Here is a 17,180-nt window from a genome sequence, read left to right on the forward strand (position 1 = left end):
TGTTTATACAATTATTTTCTAGACTGCCACCAATAACAGTGTTATGATGAAGCTGCACACTGTTTTTTTCTTTCTCCTAAGAAGAGGGACTTTTTATATCTAGAATATCAATTTTACTTATTAATAATTGATTTAATCCTACTGATATCATTAATTAGAATTATTTTTAAAATAATTTAGTTTCTCAATTCACTGCTTATCCTTTTATTTTTGCAAACTTGCCCTTGAATCTCAATCTGATGGAGCTTGTGACACCTGCAGATTGCATCCTGTCACTCTCTAGCCACTTCTTTTCCTGATAAATAAAAATTAATATCAGGATGCAACAGTGCTTTAAGTATTCCTCTGTCAAATCTTTTTGCCCTTTTGAAAATAATCTAATTGTCACTAGTTGCTTCAGTAAGAAGTTGCTTTATTTATACTGCTCTAAAAATATTCACAAGTAATAGTCATTAAAATAACAGAACACAATAGTGTTTACTCACCGAGTGTAATATGTCACTGCCTCCACATAATCACCAATGGCAAAGGCTTCATTGCCCTTTTCTCTTTCACGAGTAGCAATAAAAATCTTCTCTTTCTTTGTCATGCCTAGGAAAAAATTATATACAGAACAATAAACAACTTGCATAGGTGCAATCAAAACACTGTCAGCTAAAATACTTTGAATGTAATAATCTGTATATTATTTTTTTCAAATAACATGGCTTACTAAAAGATATATATATATATATTTTTTGTTTTCTATAATAAAAACCTACATTATTCTGATAGGCATACAATTCAGAGTGCAAGACAGAAAGTGGCTGGCTAACCTCTACCATGGGTTTATAATAGCAGATGTATGCTTCACTTCTTTACCTAGGGCTCTCAACCTAAACACAACATAATTATTTTAATTTATTATTAACACCAAGACTAGGTTTTTTTCAAATATGTCTTTAAGATCAGTTGGCCTTGTAATAACTTTTAGAATCTTTAGGGCCTGAAAAATAGATAAAGACACTTTTGACTCTATAATACGCTTCTTCAGTTTGTATTCACAGTCTACTACACAGTATTACCATTAAAGAAAAAGTATGTTTCTAAGACATTACCAGTTATATCTATTTTCTTTTCAATTATAGGTAGACTTGGCCTACTAAAGAATCTTGCTTTTGAGTTACTTTCTTCACAGCCTTCATCAATTTTAGAACATTCCTTTTCTACATCGAACCTAAAATTAATAAAAATCACAAATTCAGTAATGCTGTGTATGAAGACTCCTCTACTAATAGAAAAGTTTCCATTATAAACTAAAGGAAAAGAGAAATAAAGGTTGTGTTCAATTACCCATGACTAGCTAGGAAAAAGATGTTTAGTCTTATCTCCTTTCCTTGTGGTGGTGTTTTGGGGGTTTTTGTGTGCTTCTCCTGCTTATATTTTACCTCTCCTCTTCCTCCTCCCTTCTGGTTAAAACCAAACAAACCAAACCAAGAAAAATGTCTGCATCACCTCCTCACCATCTCCCCAGAAAAGACAGGCAAAACTTAAGCAACACTATGAGGCAGCTCAGTTCCAGCCCTATCAAACATTTCCATTAACCTTTACCAAAATACCTATGAAACAGCTTCAATACAATTAATATGGTAAACAAGAGAGATTTCAAAATAGTCTCAGACACTTCCAAGGTGTCTCAGACACTTCCAAGCTATGCTAAAGCTGCTTTTCAAAACAGTGTTTAGGAATTTATATCAAATAAATATTGTCACCACACTCCTATAAAACAAATAGAGTAATGACCAATTCCTACACTATCTGGAAACACTAAATTCACTGCTTTTCTGTGTAAGACAATGAAAAATAAACAGCCTTTGTTTTCCACAATAATATTGACAATATGAGTTAATTCTATCTGAAATAGACACACAATTTTGAAAATTTATCCAATTCAAAACATTTTCAGGCAAGACTAGCTGTTCTCCATTTTGATTCTGACCTTTTGCTAACTTGCTTTTACCTTTTTATTATAAAGTTAACCACATTTCAAATTAAGTGTTTTTCAAATATGAAGTGAAACATTTTGTCCAGAAATTGCATAAACAATATTTTGAAGGTTTTGAAACTAACCCAAAGATGTTCGGAAAACATGACATGCTTCAAACCAGAAAACTTGTTTCAAATAATTTCTGTTTCTGTATACTCATATAATCCAAAATAAATACATTAAATGGGAAAATTCACAAACCATAGTATTATCAGCATGCTAAAGCACTTTAAGATAGAGTATATAAAACTGTAAACAAAATCCCCAAATGGTTACTTCAAAGGATACAGTGGAAAGGGGGATGAAAGAATAAATTGTTGCAGAAGTTGTTCTGATAACTTATTTTTTTTGTTCACATTTGAGTAGGAAGGCCCCCATTTCTGAAACACCCATGCATGAAAATAACTACTATGCACAACTGTTTGTAATAACAGCATCTTATGCAGACAGGGTTTTTGTAAGGGTTTTGGGTAGAGCAAAGCATTCTAAGAATTACATTACCCAAACCCCACAGTCTCTAGATTTAGCTCCCCATCTACTGCACTGGAAACTTATGTGTCCTCGCTCTGGTTCTACAGCATCACATTCCAGATTTCAGGAGCTAGAGAGATGCTGCTACTACGCAACACACAGAAATACATGTATTTCCCCTTCCATGTTCAATGATTTGGGGGCATCAATCTGTCACATAACTTGGGAGGGTAACATGCCACCACTACATGATGCAGAGTGTGTCTTTGCATCAGGGCTCCATCCACTCTAGAAATATTCAGTTACTGTCTAAACCTCTAATTATGTGTAATTGCATCTGAGCAAACTGATGCACCTGCCTCAAGCTCATTCTTTGAGGTCGGTAGGGCTCAGTGCAGAAATAAGGATTCATCAGTTGTTTTTAATTGAGAATTGTGGCTTTAGATACACAGAACATCAAATTTATAAGCCCATGTTAAATAACCCTAGAAGTGCTTTCAAAAAAAGGATAAATGAAGATAATTGTAATTCCTTACTTTTATGTAACTCCATAGATTTTATATCCTAGATATTGAAAGGAAAAATGAAATCTGAAACAAAATCACTTCTTAGTTCTATTTTCTGCTGACTTGCTGTATTTCATGCAGCTTGTACAACAGTATAGATTGACTTGGTCTCAGCTATTAGCAACACACTGCATTATTTGCATTTTTACAGAACATTTACTATGAAAAACCTAAGTTTCACCCAAGTGTTATAATCCCCTGAAACATTTACCATAATGCTGTATTTCTGGAAAACACTTTAAAAACCCACCACATTCCATTATTAAACAAATATGTAAGATTTAATAAAAACCTAAATGTAATGGATTTAACATACTTGTCCCATTCACAGTAATCCCGTGGTATATTTTTCTTGTTTCTTTGTTTGTTTTGTAATTTTTTGTTCTGAAAGAGAAACAGACTGTAAGACAATTTTTAAAGCAGGAATTCACAGGCTTTTTGGTTTGTTTCAGCAATACGTATTCCTAGTAACTAACACTATGCATGACTAATTTCAGCATAGCCTTGACTGCTTAATTCATCTTGCTCTAAAAAGAATCTTCATATATTTCACATATCATTGTATTCTGAGGAGCTCTTCAGTCTCACACTCTCTCTACTGCCCTGTTAGATGTCACAGAGGCACCGAATAAACTTTCAGATAGGAGACTGCTCTTCCTAATTAGTATCTTGTGCTGCCATCTTCCAATTCTTTCAACACAGCAACTCAGAGAACCTGTGCTTAGGTCTTGGGAAAACCCAGCCTTGTGATGAGGTGTTGGATGCTGAGATTGAATCAGTAATTTTGTTTTAAGCTTGCCATTCCCAAGAGAATGCAATGGCACAGATTTTCAAAGTCCCCGGACCCCTCACAACAAGCTTATAAATGTCTGACTTCAAAACACTGCCTGGACTTCTTTTGACTATTTCATACTCAAGCTAACTCCCAAGATGATTTACACTCATTCTAGCTTTTAGACAAGCTCCATCATTAAGGTTTGCCTTACCTAAAATTTATCCTTAGGACCTTCCTGCAACTGCAACAATCAGTCCCAACCACACATTCAACTGACTTGCATCACAACCCACCTCCTACACAAATGGAACCTTTGGCATCTCTTCTACCTCTGTCATCAGACGTATTTCTGATATGTCCCTCCTTGTTCATTGACTTCAATGATACTTAATAGCAAGGTGTGGCTGCAAACGAGCATTCCACAGTAGAACAGCCAGTTCCCATCTGGTCTGTCCTGGCTGTTGAGCCCTCCTCTTACCTTGCAATCCATCAGACAGTTCAACCGATGTTAAGTGTAAAGTTGCAGATTTACAATTTTCTGGGTGCAAACAAACCATTTGATACGAGATTACAGTACAATCCCTGAATATCTGTACCAGTTCAACCAAGCACGTGATAAACTGGACCAAAGAAACAAGCAGCAACCTCTTACACTAGCTTTACCAGTGGTGACACCGTAACAAGGAAATACTTCTGCAGTTGGATGTAAACACTTGCATAATGTAAATTGCAATGTGACCCCCTTCCTGTAAACACTTCTGACGACCTATAATGTTAGGTTACACAAACTTTTATAGTATATAACTTCAGAATTACTCTTAATGTTCTCAGTCTTTCAAGAAGATAGACAAACTGACTGATACATTTAGGGATTAGTACATGTTTGGAGGAGGTAACTCCCAAACATGGCTTCCTGAAACATCAGTTATTATGTATGTGTCCTGGTATATATTACAAACTTACTAATATAATAAATATCAATTTTTTTTCAAACCAGAAGTTCTTAACTTAAATAACCACAAAACCAGTGACACACTCAGAAGAAAATTCAAGGTATTTACACTAATGCAACTTTAATTTAGGGAGAGAACTACAGCATGTCCTTTTAAGGAATAAGGCAGAAGCATTGATTCAAAAATGCACAGTTTTTAAAATTCCAGGTCTCATATTCTGGGGACCTTTGAAAATAAGTTGCAGATCCAGCACAGTCAGTAATTTCTCAATCAGTAATATTTCAGAGCATCTTATCCAAGTGGCTTTAATGAAAAAGGTATGTTTGCATGCTGTGGAACTGGGCGGTATGTGGGTATGTAAAGTCTGCCCAAGTCATTTTTCTTGCCAGAACTCCCAACGCATGGATCCCACAAGGTTACAAGCCCAGCGAACAACTTCTGGACCAAAGATCAAAGCAGACTGACTTCAGGTGATACAAAATTTGACATTGGTTCTCCTCTTGGCCCTGTGTGATGGTCTAAGACATTCTATTCTGTGCCAGCTAACCAGCATTCTTTTTTAGTTCAGAGTATCCAAAATAACATGAAGTCTATATAGGCAGTATCACAATGGATGTTTATAACATAAAACTTGGAATGCGTGTTGCATGCCCTGGACTGTAGCATGAGGAGGTATCTGAGGACAGAAATCTTTCTGGAATAGGAGACTGAGTTTGGCAAAGGAACCTAACTCTGCTGAAACGCCATCAATACAGTATTTTGGAAGTGAGTATCTTTAAACCCATGCTTTAGTTCTGTCCTGGAAAGTGAGGCATCAAAAATAATAATTAAGCAATGTGGGCAGTTAAGAACAGAAAAACTGAAGCTCTCTCCAGTCCTCTTTTTATTTTGTGGTATAGACATAACCTCACAGTCCTGAGCAGTCTGTCCTGAAAGAAAGACAGGGGTCTAAGACAGAAACCTTCATATTGTGTTAAAGAGGGAAATATTCCAAAAATGAATAGAAAAAGAATTAACTTTATGCAAAATCTTCCCCATGATTCCACACCAATAAAAACACCACATAGAATTATAAGCTATTAGTAGTGAATTGAAACTGTACCTACATTTAGTATCAGCAAGAAAATTGTATCACAAATGCACCAAACTTGTACCCATTGGTGAAATCCACTCTTTTAGGGTCAGTAAGGATTTCCACAACTGGTTTCATTAAAGTTACTGAACTTTTTATGCATCTGAAGAGTCTTTAATCAAATAAAAATGTAAAATTATGGAAGTGGTTTTGGATTTCCTTCTAGCAGAGAGGAGAAACTTATCATGCCAACTTTATAGGTGATAATACGCTACAAAATTATGTGATGCCAGTGCAAAAAATAATTATAGTTTTAGCTAATCAGCTAAACATGTTTAAAACTTGTAAGATCGCACATAGCTTTATAAGCAAGAAAGAAATAAAACTTGTTTAAGTATATTATTCTGATTTTTTTGAGATTTCGTATTACAGGTATAAATCTAGTGTATACTACAGAAACATTCTTTTTATTCAGTAATGGTCTAGTAGTGGTATAACTGCACTGCTACGTAAAAAGACTGAATTCTAACACTCATTTTCAAGCCCCCCTTCTCTCTTCCAGGACAGGTTACAATTCACTTCAAAGGCCATCTGCTTGGACAAAAGGAATGGAAATCACATACCACAGATAAGGCATAAGGCTATATCTAGGTTTCCTGGGTAATAATGCTAACACCTAAACATTGTATGGAGAAAAAAAGTGATAAAAACTTGACCTGCATTTTTTAAAATAGAAAAAAATTTCTGAATAAGTATTTTGTCTTTGAATGGAGAACACATACTCTTTAGGAAAACTGTATATCCTAGATTTCAAGCCACATTCCACCATTTTAGGCTTATATTCTAATCTGGATCCACTGAGTTCACATGATATTTTATTTACCATTTCCTGCTCTAGGAAACACACAAGACATAAATCAAGAGTAAAGCTACAGTGGCACTCTACATCTCAGCAAAACAGTATAGTTAAGAGGAACACGCATTGCAAAATGTGAAAGAGGACAGATTAATTAAAAAAAAAAACAACCAAACCCCAAAAAACCAACTCAAAAGCACGCCTTAGTCACAATACTAACCACTTACAAAGCGTTACCCAGCCTCTTTGTACACCACATAACAGAGAATGCCTTATTATCCCAAATGTCTTGGTCTGATCTTGAAGTACCAGCTGACAAAAAGTAGTTTCTGACAACATGGGAACATGAATCAGGTATTTACCAATATCCAATTATTCCAATAAAATATGCTGTATTAACAATTAGTAAGAAATATCACAAGACCTGTAAGGATCCGTTCATAACATTTCTCACTTCCACACTTCCAAAAAGGTAAATCCTTCAGTTAATCTGTTGTAACAGTGTCACAATTCCAAAGAAAAATAGTGAGAATCAGACCGAACCCACCCATGATAACATCGGACAATTCACAAACATGCCATCCCACACCTACTTTTCTACCCGTCCCTCCAACAGCACTGCATTTAGTACGAGTAAGAAAAGCTGCTCACAGACGAAACAGATGGCAGGCAGATAAATGAAAAAAAACAAACATGAGAAACCCAATACCTAGGAAAAAATGTAACCTTTTATTCTGTAGTTCTGAAGATTTGTTAGGTATGCTTTATGGCTAAAGCTGGAATACCAACTTAAGGTATAAAATAAGGGGAATCAAAAGCTACATGTGTGCAGTAGAACCCAATGAAGAAGTGGCTATAGAGTGAAACGGTACAGAGGGTCTCCAACATCCACACTGTATGTGTTTCACGGTATTTATTTTGGACTAGCTCCTGTCTGATCTCATGGAACAAAAGCCTACTGGCAGCTACAGGAAATCTCCTGGCATCATTTCATCTGAAAGGAACCTAGTTCATATGCTTAAACACTACTTTGAAATATGAATCAAAGAACATAAAAGGGTGTTTAAGGAGATTTGATCCAGAAATGAATTCTTGATTAGAATTAAAACATTATTACAGGACACGTGCTAGTACTAAGGAGGCATTTTTGTTTAAGCATTGGTCTCTTGCAAGGGAACTACAAGGGTTTTATTTTCTGGTTAAAAAATAAACCTACTAAGAAAGACTCAATGACTAGAAATTTGTGCATATAAAACTTCCTAATTTTAGAAATACATGTAATTAATACCTGTTTAGCAGGAAGACAGCTGCTGGAACAACGAATAGGAGGCAATTTATCTTGTTTTTCATGCAGTGTGTCTGCTCTTGGGAACTGTGGTTTCTTATCATCTTCATACATTTCTGTCACCCAGCTCTGAAAATAAATAAATATCTGTACCTTAAAGCAGGAAAGCAGACAGACTTTAGCCTACAATGACCCTAACAACTCTCCCTGTAATGCACTGTTCTTAATGGGGAAAAGCAATTAAGACAAAAACCAATTGTATTTTTTTTAATAAAAATCTAAAAAAAAACACAGTTAAAATGGGCATTAAAGATTCAGTGGCATTAATTCAAGAAAATTTTAAAAACCCCAACATAATTCTTTTATCATTTCCTCATTTAATCAAATAATTACATTCTACTTAGGCACAAAAGGAAGATTGATACATCAAAGTGATTATATTACTAACTATTATAAATTAGAGTTATACTGTACCATCAGTTCATCATTAATTGTTTCCCATTCTTCAGCTGTGAAATCAGAAGCCGTGGCTGCAGGCTTATCTTTTCTCAGAGCTCTGCTCCTTGGATCTAAATGCTCGATACGCTTTTCACAAAACAATGTAAGTTCAGGATAACATCCCTCTTCACCAGACCTTTAAAATGCAAAGATATAAAAGTTACAAAAAAGAATTAAACTGCACTGTGTCCTCCATATATCTCTCCAGGTGTAGTCACCACAGTGACTGCAGAGGACTGTTTTCCTGTTACATTTTAATTCCACTATCACTTAACAACGTTTTGATCAGAAAATTCCAGTGAGTTAACCTTCAATCACTTTCCAATGCCCACACACAATTCATAAATACTATCATAGTGCTCATAAAAAAATGCTTCTGTCATTTTCAGCAAAAGTTAAACAGGCACGGCATCTGAAATTACCACAGTTACACAAGATGACTTCATGACAGAACCAAAACCCAGCAGCAGCATTTAAGAAAAACCTGGCATTGAGTTACTCAAACCTTTTGAGTGGTTAGAACAGGATTTAGATTTTCTAGCATTATCATTTGGAGACTTTTAACATGATTACCCTATATTTTAATTTTTAAATTAGAAAGTCACAAAGAGGTTCAAGGCAAATAGAGTATTTAGGTAAGAGTTCCTTCAAATTTAACAGAACAGGAATATAAATTGGTAATGAAGGTAAGAAAATACAATGTTTACCTTAACACCCTAAGAATCTTTTCCAGGTGTTTAACATCTGTGCATTTTTCAATGAACTTGTAGTCCAGATGACCGATAGGTATTTGAAACGTTTTAGTGGTTCCTTGGTCCAGCAAAAATGGTACTGACTCATCACCCATACCTATTAAAAGGAAAAAATACAGTGATTCTATAGGCACTTAGTTCTATTTTGAAGCAATGCTGATTAATTTAAGGAATAACCAACTCCGTTATGCGAGCAGACCTACAGCCACAAAAGAGAAATTTCAAATTTGAACACCTGATCACGCAAACTTCTTGACAGAGGTTTACTGAAAAAAGTACACTTTGGAAAAAGGCTACGTACAGCTCTATTGCTTGTGCAAGCAGTCAGACTGCTTAAAAAGAAATTGCCAATTTTTGCCTACCGCATTCTCTATTTTTCTTTAAACACAATATGGTACTGTGATGGGGATGAACGAGAAGATGGTGCAGGACCCTCTATTTTTCTCAGAGCGTAGATGTTACCCAACTCAGTGTATCTAATGGGATGATAACCTTTGGCTTCTCTGTAGCCAAAATAAATCCAATTGTCTTTCCTCACTAACTGCATTTTCTGGGCCTCTGATTATTTATGTTACTATATATTATATTGGGTGTTAGATATGCATATATATTGTATACGTATTATTACATTTCTATTATTACTGTACTAAACCTGCATCTTTTCCAGTAAGTCTGTAAGTGATGACATGAGGTGTTCAGACTGGGCACTTCCAGCCTCCCTGTACCTTTGACCTGCTCACCTGCGTCTTTTTCTATTTTGATTCCAAGCTCTATGGAGCAGAAATTCTTCTCCCCTCATGTTATATAGTGCTTAAAGCAGTAAACAAGTACAGTAAGAGCAGCTAGCTCATATGTGGTAACAACTATATATGAATATAAACCTGACTAAAATAACTGTGTTCTAACATCTAGCATAGTTACACATATTAGCCTGCAGTCGCACAAAAATGTTTACGATACAGTATCACTTAAATAATTACTAGTTATAATTAGGTATTACATAAGGATAGGATTCTGCCCCCAAAATGTTACGGTTTCAGGACAGGAAAAGAAACAACGTGCACGGAAAGAGACAAATACAGGGAATAATTAGGAGTAAAACGCAAAAAACATCACAAACCTGCAACCTTTCCTCCCGTGCCGGTGTTTCCACAGGTGTTAGGAACCGGACACGACACCTCGGTTGCGCAGGGCGCAGCTCTACTACAACACAACTTTCACGCCGCGGAGCCAGGAATTTACCTTCCCAAGGCCACCGAAGGCTCGCTCCCCTCACGGCGCGGCCGGGGCGCGGGCAGCCCCAGCCTAGCAACTGTTGCTATGTACAACATGGCGGCCGCGCCCGGGCGAGCGGCGGCGCGCACACGGGGCTGTCTTCCCCGGTGACCCCCGTGCGAGGATGCCCAGCGCCGGCACACACACCGACGCGGTGGGCCGGACTGCAACACCCACCTGCCCGGTGCCCCGGTGCCGCCATAGTGCAGCCGCCACCCGTCGCTGGGCTCCGCCGGCCGCCGCGCATGCGCAGCTGGGCTGTGGCGGAGGCCGCGCTGCTGCCCCCCTCCTTCCTCCGCCGGGCGGGAGCGGAGCCCCTAGGTCAGGGCTGAGCGGGGCGGCGGGGGCAGAAATACAGGTTTAGTAAAACATCACCCGTTCGCTTTCAACGGAGCATTTCATTCAGCTTCGAACCACCACTCCCCTCCCAACGCCGGTCTCCACAACCCCACGGCCCGCCAGCGCGGCAGGCCCCGGCGGCGCTCGCTGAGGCAGGCCCGGGCCCGGGCCCCCGCCCCCTCCCGGCAGCAGCAGCTGCTCTTCCCCGCAGCTCTCCGGCCGAAGGAAGCGCCCAGGCTGCCCAGCCCTGACCCCCACCGCAGCTCCTGTGGCGCTGGCACTGTCTTCTCTAGCGGGCGGCCCTTGAGCTCGCCCCTCTGAGCAGCCACGGCAGCGGCCCCCTTGTTTCTGTGGTGCAGGCTGGTCAGCAAACTGGTAGCAACTGCGCAGTATAAATGATAACATTTTTACGCGAGTGTATCTGGCTTCCAGGGAAAAACCCAGGCAAGAAATGCCTGAACAGCTAAGATACTTAAGAAAATCTTAACCAAACAGCCTCAAACCAAAATCTGGTAAGTGCTTTTTTACCCCCTGAAACGACCCACTGCAGTTCATTTATGAGCCAGTACACAGTCATGCAGTCCGTAACAAAGACACCTTACTACATTGGTAACAGTTGAACACTTAACATTAATAGCATCATTAACACCATCAAAATTGAGATTTGGAAGCACTTAAGGAGGTTAAATAAGCATCAGGCACAATCCAGCAGTTTCTTGTAGTACACTTCAATGATAAGGATATTTTATTATTACTTAATACACATCCCAGACAGATGGATGCAAAAAGTTTTGGACCATCAATATAAAACCACTTTGGTCTTTTTATTACAGACCTCTGAGAAGTCACCTGAAAAGCAAAACAAGGTGCTATTTTAGTTTTGGAACACTACCCAGATTAGCTTTATAGCACAGATCTAATTCATTCCTTGAGGTACAACCAAATCAAGAAGCACTTTGGAAATTTGTTTACACACTGCTTCTTAATGTTTACCTTGCCTCCTGCCCTCTTCTGAGAGATGATTTTTCTGGCACTTCGTCCGCAACAGCGGAATTCACTCAAACCAGTGATTTTATGCAATTCACAGGAGTCCAAAGAACATTTAACAAAGTTAAAATGTAAAGTTGAGATGAGAGTAATGAAAACAAGGTTAACTCACTGAAGTTACCACTGAACCTGAAAGAACTATCGTATACTCTAACTACAATTTAAACAACAGCTTTAGAAATCTACTGCTGGAAGACTATAATATAGACAAAATTTAGTATCACAGTAAACTTTAATATGTCAATATCTTAAAACACAAATAAGAGTATGCATTTGTACACAAATGGATTTACAGAGCAAAGTTATCAGCAAGATTAAACTGCATCATGAAGTCACTGTGTCTTCAGCAGACATCATCGGGCATCAAAAACCACCACTAGGTTAGTGCAGTTAAAGAAAAAAATGTAGTTGAAAAAAGACTTGGAGCTGGGGGAGAGAAGACAGACTGTCTAAGTCTAAAGTCGCAACTAACTACATAAACCATTTCCAAACTAATCTTTCATCGTTAATGAACCCTACAACACTTTTATTAAAAGGCTGAATAATATCAACAATGCACAGTATGTCACCCAGCAGACTATCATAGCTTATTATATCTTGCATAGAAAATGAAAAAAAAAAACAAAAGAGAAAGCGCCAGGAAAGAAAACAAGGTGCCCAATCACGCCTCAGAGACTTTCCTATAACACTCTGCTCTACTGTCTTGATTTTTAGCCTTGAAGGATTCTTACACAATTACTCAAATCTTCTCTTCCGTTTCCCTTATATGGCTTGTCTCTACTCACAGCTTAAGTGCACGTGTAAAAGGATACATCTTTTTGTCCTCTTCTTGTACATTATTCTGTAGCCACATTCTCTGCATCTGATAGGATCTCTTGCTTTTATCTCATTTTCTGTATGACATTCTGATGTGATGGAGTGGGTAAACAAAATCAGAATTGTTAACACACAGATAACTTTCAAAAGTCACAATAGTCAAATTGCAAGATGTGGCAAACAACAGAAAATAACTGTAGTGAAGTTGTATGAAGAGCTGAATGATATCAAGATACTGTGACAAAAAAAAAAAAAAAGCAAATTTACCTTCTATTAAGGTCAGGCAGGATCTTGCTAAACTCACCAAATTCTTATTGCACAGATTACATTCCACTCTTAATACAACTAGACTGTCTACTAATGAAAACTTCAGCTCAGCCCCCAAAAGACCCAAGTTTACTTTCTTAAAACAAAATAGTTCAGATATTCCTGAAATGACAATTGAAAATCACCAATTTTTTAAATTTTTAAGTTGCTGACTTATCTACATGTAAGAGAGAATTTGACTACTGCACTTCAAAAAAAGCTGACTGACCATATAGCATTCTAAAAAAAAAAAAATTCTCTGCGATGCACTAAGTAGAAGGTCCACTATCTGCACCACAAGCAGACACAGAGAAAGCATCCTCTAGAGATGGAGGCCTTCCAAACAGCAAGACAAGCTCTAATGAATCACTTCCACGTGGCTATCCATATATAACCTGTATATGTGGTACCATCAGTATGTAAAGCTTTAAAGAACATCAGGATCCACACTTGTATTTATGTACTCTTCAGTACAATGATTACACAGTCTTCATTATTAAAACACCAAGTCTCAAATAACAAGTAAAAAAATTCACTGATGTCTTCTCTTTACCTCCACAAATGTAAATCATTGGCTGCTGCTTTGGAGGCTGCACATCCTTCTGTGAATCCATGTCCTAAACAAAAAACACCAAACATGCAAACCAGCTTTCTTTTTTAATTCATTTTTCAAGTCATACACAAACCCTTATGCCAGCAAATAGCATTCATGATGCTTCTTTATGAGCATGACTCTCAGATGCTTTTGTTTAATATTACAGTAAGGATTGTTTCCCTATTTTCAGAGTTTGTTTCAGTATAAATTCAACTAGGAAAACTAGGGTCTTGGAAACAGAAAGATAGGCTTGACAAAAACAGTTCATCCTTTTGTTTAAGAGAGTCTGACCAGCACTTGACAAATCACCTTGTTAAAGCCCTCAATATGCCACTCCACTGGAGAAAACTGGAGATAATTCACTAAATTCCACATCTTTTAAATAAGGTTTTGCTCTATCATAACCATAGCCGCATCTTAATCCATGTTAAAGTCTTTTTGTGTCAGTACATTATTGTAAAATACAAGCAGTCACCCATTAGCACTTGAAAACGGCAGTGCCTTCCAAAACAGCTGAACTAAGGAGGATGTGCTCATTTTGGCTGGGATAGAGTTAATTTTCTTCACAGTAGCTAGTATGTGCTATGTTTTGGATTTGTGCTGGAAACAGTGCTGATAACAGAGATGTTTTAGTTACTGCTGAGCAGGGCTTACACAGAGTCAAGGCCTTTTCTGCTTCTCACACCACCCCACCAGTGAGGAGGCTAGGGAGCAAAGGAAGTTGGGAAGGGACACAGCCGGGACAGCTGACCCAACTGATCAAAGGGATATTCCATACCATACAACATCATGCTCAGCATATAGAGCCGGGGGAAGAAAGAGGAAGGGGGACACACATTCAAAGTGATGGCATTTGTCTTCCCAAGCAACTCTTACAGGTGATGGAGCCCTGCTTTCCTGGAGATGGCTTAACACCTGCCTGCCCATGGGAAATGGTAAACGAATTCCTTGCTTTGCTGTCTTTATCCAACCTACTTTGTGAGTTTTCTCACTTTTACTCTTCTAATTCTCTCCCCCATCCCACTGGGGATGCAGTTTTATGGGGCCTAGTTGCCAGCTGGTGTTAAATCACGACAGAGGACCACAAATGCAACTAAATGACTTGAATTGGTGCTGCTCATATAGCAAAGTAATACTACTGCTAAAGACAGCAATGCCCTACAGCTATGTATTTTGCAAGGAGGTGCCATGGTTTAGACAACCTTCGCGTACCCTATAACTGTAAGTAACTGCCAATCTGACAGGGCCAAGAGGCACACAGATGCACCAACGTGCAGCAGCGCGCAACCGTTACCACATCGGAGCGCCGGCCGCGCTACTCCTGCCCGGGGCGCCACACGTACTTGTGAAAGGCAAACCCGCCCCTTCCCGCCCCGCGACGGAGGAGCCGGGCGGGCGGCCCTTCTCACAGCCCACCGCCCCCGCGGCCCTAGGCAGCCCAGTTCCGCACCGGGACCACCCCACAGCTCCGCGGTACTTTTACACAAAAGAAAAACCTACAAGGTTGGGGCGACCCTTCCCCTGCTCACCACAGCCACACCCCCCACAATCCAAGGCGACCACCGGCTGCAAAGAGAGGAACCCGAAAACCCCAGGCCACCGCCAACCCACCTGCGCAAGCAACTCCTGGGGCCCGGGCGCCGGTTGATGACGACAACGCGGGCGCCGCCGGAGGCGGGGCCGGTGCCGCCGACGCCGATTGCGCGGCCCGCCCCGCGGTGCCCGGTGCCGCCCTGAGCCGTGTAGCTCAGTGCGTGCCGTTATGCGGCTGGCGGTGCCCTGGTACTGTGCGGAGACCGCACCGCAGCTCTGCCCTGCCTGCCCTGCCCTGCGAGTGAGGTAGCTGCGGGAGCCCTGGGGCCCCGGCCCGAGCGACTGGGCCCCGGCAGCAAGCGGCCGGCAGCTCCCGCCTCCTCCCTGCTGAATAATTTGAGAACGTAATAAATATTTAGCTGCCGGCGTGAACCACTTTGGAGAAAAGCAGTATATTTGCTGGCATTTTTTAATAGATGTTTTCATATGAGTAGCAGCGTCAGTTTCCTAAGCAGAAGGTAGGCAGCGGCGCCCTGGGTGGCTGTGTCCGGCGGTCCCCCACCCACTCTGCTCGCTCGGGGGGGAGAACGCCCCGTGCCAGCTCCGATCTACAGCTGGGACCTCCGAACCGCCGAGGTGTTTTACCTCAACGCCCTTTCTCTTTACAGAAGCATTTTACCTAAGATTTTAACTAAAACCCACATCTTGATATCTTAATGTCGTGGGTGGTATCATATGTACTTACATTAAACTAAACTTACAAGCTGTGATACTACCTGTTGTACGGTCGTATTATGAAAGAAGTTGAAATGTCGGCGATTCCCGAACGTACTGAAGTGAAATGGTACTGACGAGATTTTAAACGTTTTTTGTTGCTCTCAGTCCCTGGAGGTATGAATTTTGAATTTTCGATAGACACTCTCTAGAATCAGCTATCATTGCTTTATTCCTGGGAAAAAAAAATAATTTAACAAATACTGTGTTTTGTGTATATGACGATTTAAATTACTTCATCGTTCACAACGTTCCCTATTTCAAGGAAAGGTATTTCTTTTTCTGAATACCTAATAAAAATTGTTTCCTAAGCACCCGACTGCATTGCTATGTATGAGGGTTTATCAGTTGTAATTAATGATGTTGTTCTTATAGTAGCAAATCACCTTCATACATGACCTATAGCTTATCTAAAATAAATGTGAGGAGTAATGAAGAAGCGCGGTTTTCCTAATTTTGTATGAAGTTAAACGTAATGGAAACACAATGATGATTTTGGACAGCTCGCTTGCTTCTCCATACCGCTGTGTGTGAATAAAGCTAAATACAACTATTGGAGTGCCAGAATAAAACACGAGCAAGAAAAGCGGTATGTGAAAGGCAGAGCTATTCGTCTCGATTCTGAGTTCCCCGTGCCATTACTGCCGCCGTCCTCTCCTCCGCCAGCGCCGTCGTAGGTGCGGGTGCGTGCCCAGAGTTTGAGGATGGGGCGGCGGGGGGGGGAACAATCCTGAACCCTACATCTCCTGGTAAACGCACACTACGTAATTACCATCTCATAAATACAGAAGTAAAAAACAACTGGCGTTATTTCTCCAGCCTCGTTTTGTATTTTAAATATGTATGCGTTTGTCAGACCGATAATTTTAAAAGGGCTTAGTAATGATACCACCATGAAAAAGTCAGTTAATTCTGTGAAAATAAGGTCTCCGCTGTTAAGAAAGAAATCATGTAATTGCTCGATTATTGGCATCCTTTAACTGTTCCCTTGGGGAAATAGGACGTTTTGCCAGATCTTAAAGCTTCGGTTACTTCAACCCTTTCTGACAAAGTCCACCTCCTTCGAAAGGAGTGTGCTTTAACAGTGGAACTCCATTTTGATGAGCTGATAAACACCAGCTCCTTGGATTTAGGGTAGCAAAGGGCTAGGACTACGTGGGAGACGTCCACTGTCCCGTACAGTGAAACAGCTCTTAGGAAATCGGTAGCAAAGCGTGAGGAAAGGCTTGTGGGGCGAGGTG

At 39.8% G+C, this 17,180-nt stretch overlaps 2 protein-coding genes across 6 annotated transcripts in view; both read right to left on the reverse strand.

Annotated features, from left to right (window-relative positions):
- SPAG1 (sperm associated antigen 1) overlaps positions 1–11,986 on the reverse strand; it is a 46,518-nt gene extending 34,532 nt beyond the window's left edge. Inside the window, exons 1-7 of one of the 4 annotated variants that reach the window (XM_080378054.1) lie at positions 10,707–11,986; positions 9,210–9,351; positions 8,479–8,638; positions 8,008–8,133; positions 3,380–3,447; positions 1,098–1,216; positions 486–591 (exon numbers count right to left, since the gene is read on the reverse strand). In XM_080378054.1, coding sequence (XP_080234180.1) covers positions 486–591; positions 1,098–1,216; positions 3,380–3,447; positions 8,008–8,133; positions 8,479–8,638; positions 9,210–9,351; positions 10,707–10,776 — 791 coding nt within the window. In that variant the 5' untranslated portion in view covers positions 10,777–11,986. The other 3 variants (XM_080378055.1, XM_080378056.1, XM_080378057.1) reach the window with 3 other exon arrangements.
- Positions 11,987–12,128: 142 nt separating this feature from the next.
- On the reverse strand, positions 12,129–15,354 carry POLR2K (RNA polymerase II, I and III subunit K). 2 transcript variants are annotated; one of them, XM_080378086.1, is made up of 4 exons: positions 15,244–15,354; positions 13,591–13,654; positions 12,728–12,820; positions 12,129–12,291 (listed from the first exon to the last, which is right to left on the reverse strand). In XM_080378086.1, the coding sequence occupies exons 2-4, from the start codon at positions 13,649–13,651 to the stop codon at positions 12,269–12,271; spliced, it is 177 nt and encodes a 58-aa protein (XP_080234212.1). In that variant the 5' UTR covers positions 13,652–13,654; positions 15,244–15,354; the 3' UTR covers positions 12,129–12,268. The 2 variants fall into 2 exon arrangements, with proteins under 2 accessions (XP_080234212.1, XP_080234213.1); XM_080378087.1 differs by lacking the exon at positions 15,244–15,354 and adding an exon at positions 15,162–15,210.
- Positions 15,355–17,180: the final 1,826 nt, after the last annotated feature.

The sequence above is a fragment of the Falco punctatus genome, assembly GCF_963210335.1.
Source record: "Falco punctatus genome assembly, chromosome: 3".
NCBI classification, from domain to species: domain Eukaryota; kingdom Metazoa; phylum Chordata; class Aves; order Falconiformes; family Falconidae; genus Falco; species Falco punctatus.

Coding starts and splice junctions, on each gene's coding strand:
- POLR2K (XM_080378086.1), bottom strand. CDS start 13,651: ATGGATTCACAGAAGGATGTGCAGCCTCCAAAGCAGCAGCCAATGATT. Junction 12,821..13,590: donor AATGATTTACATTTGTGGAG/GTAAAGAGAAGA, acceptor CCATCACATCAG/AATGTCATACAGAAAATGAG. Junction 12,292..12,727: donor CAAGAAGAGGACAAAAAGAT/GTATCCTTTTAC, acceptor GCACTAACCTAG/TGGTGGTTTTTGATGCCCGA.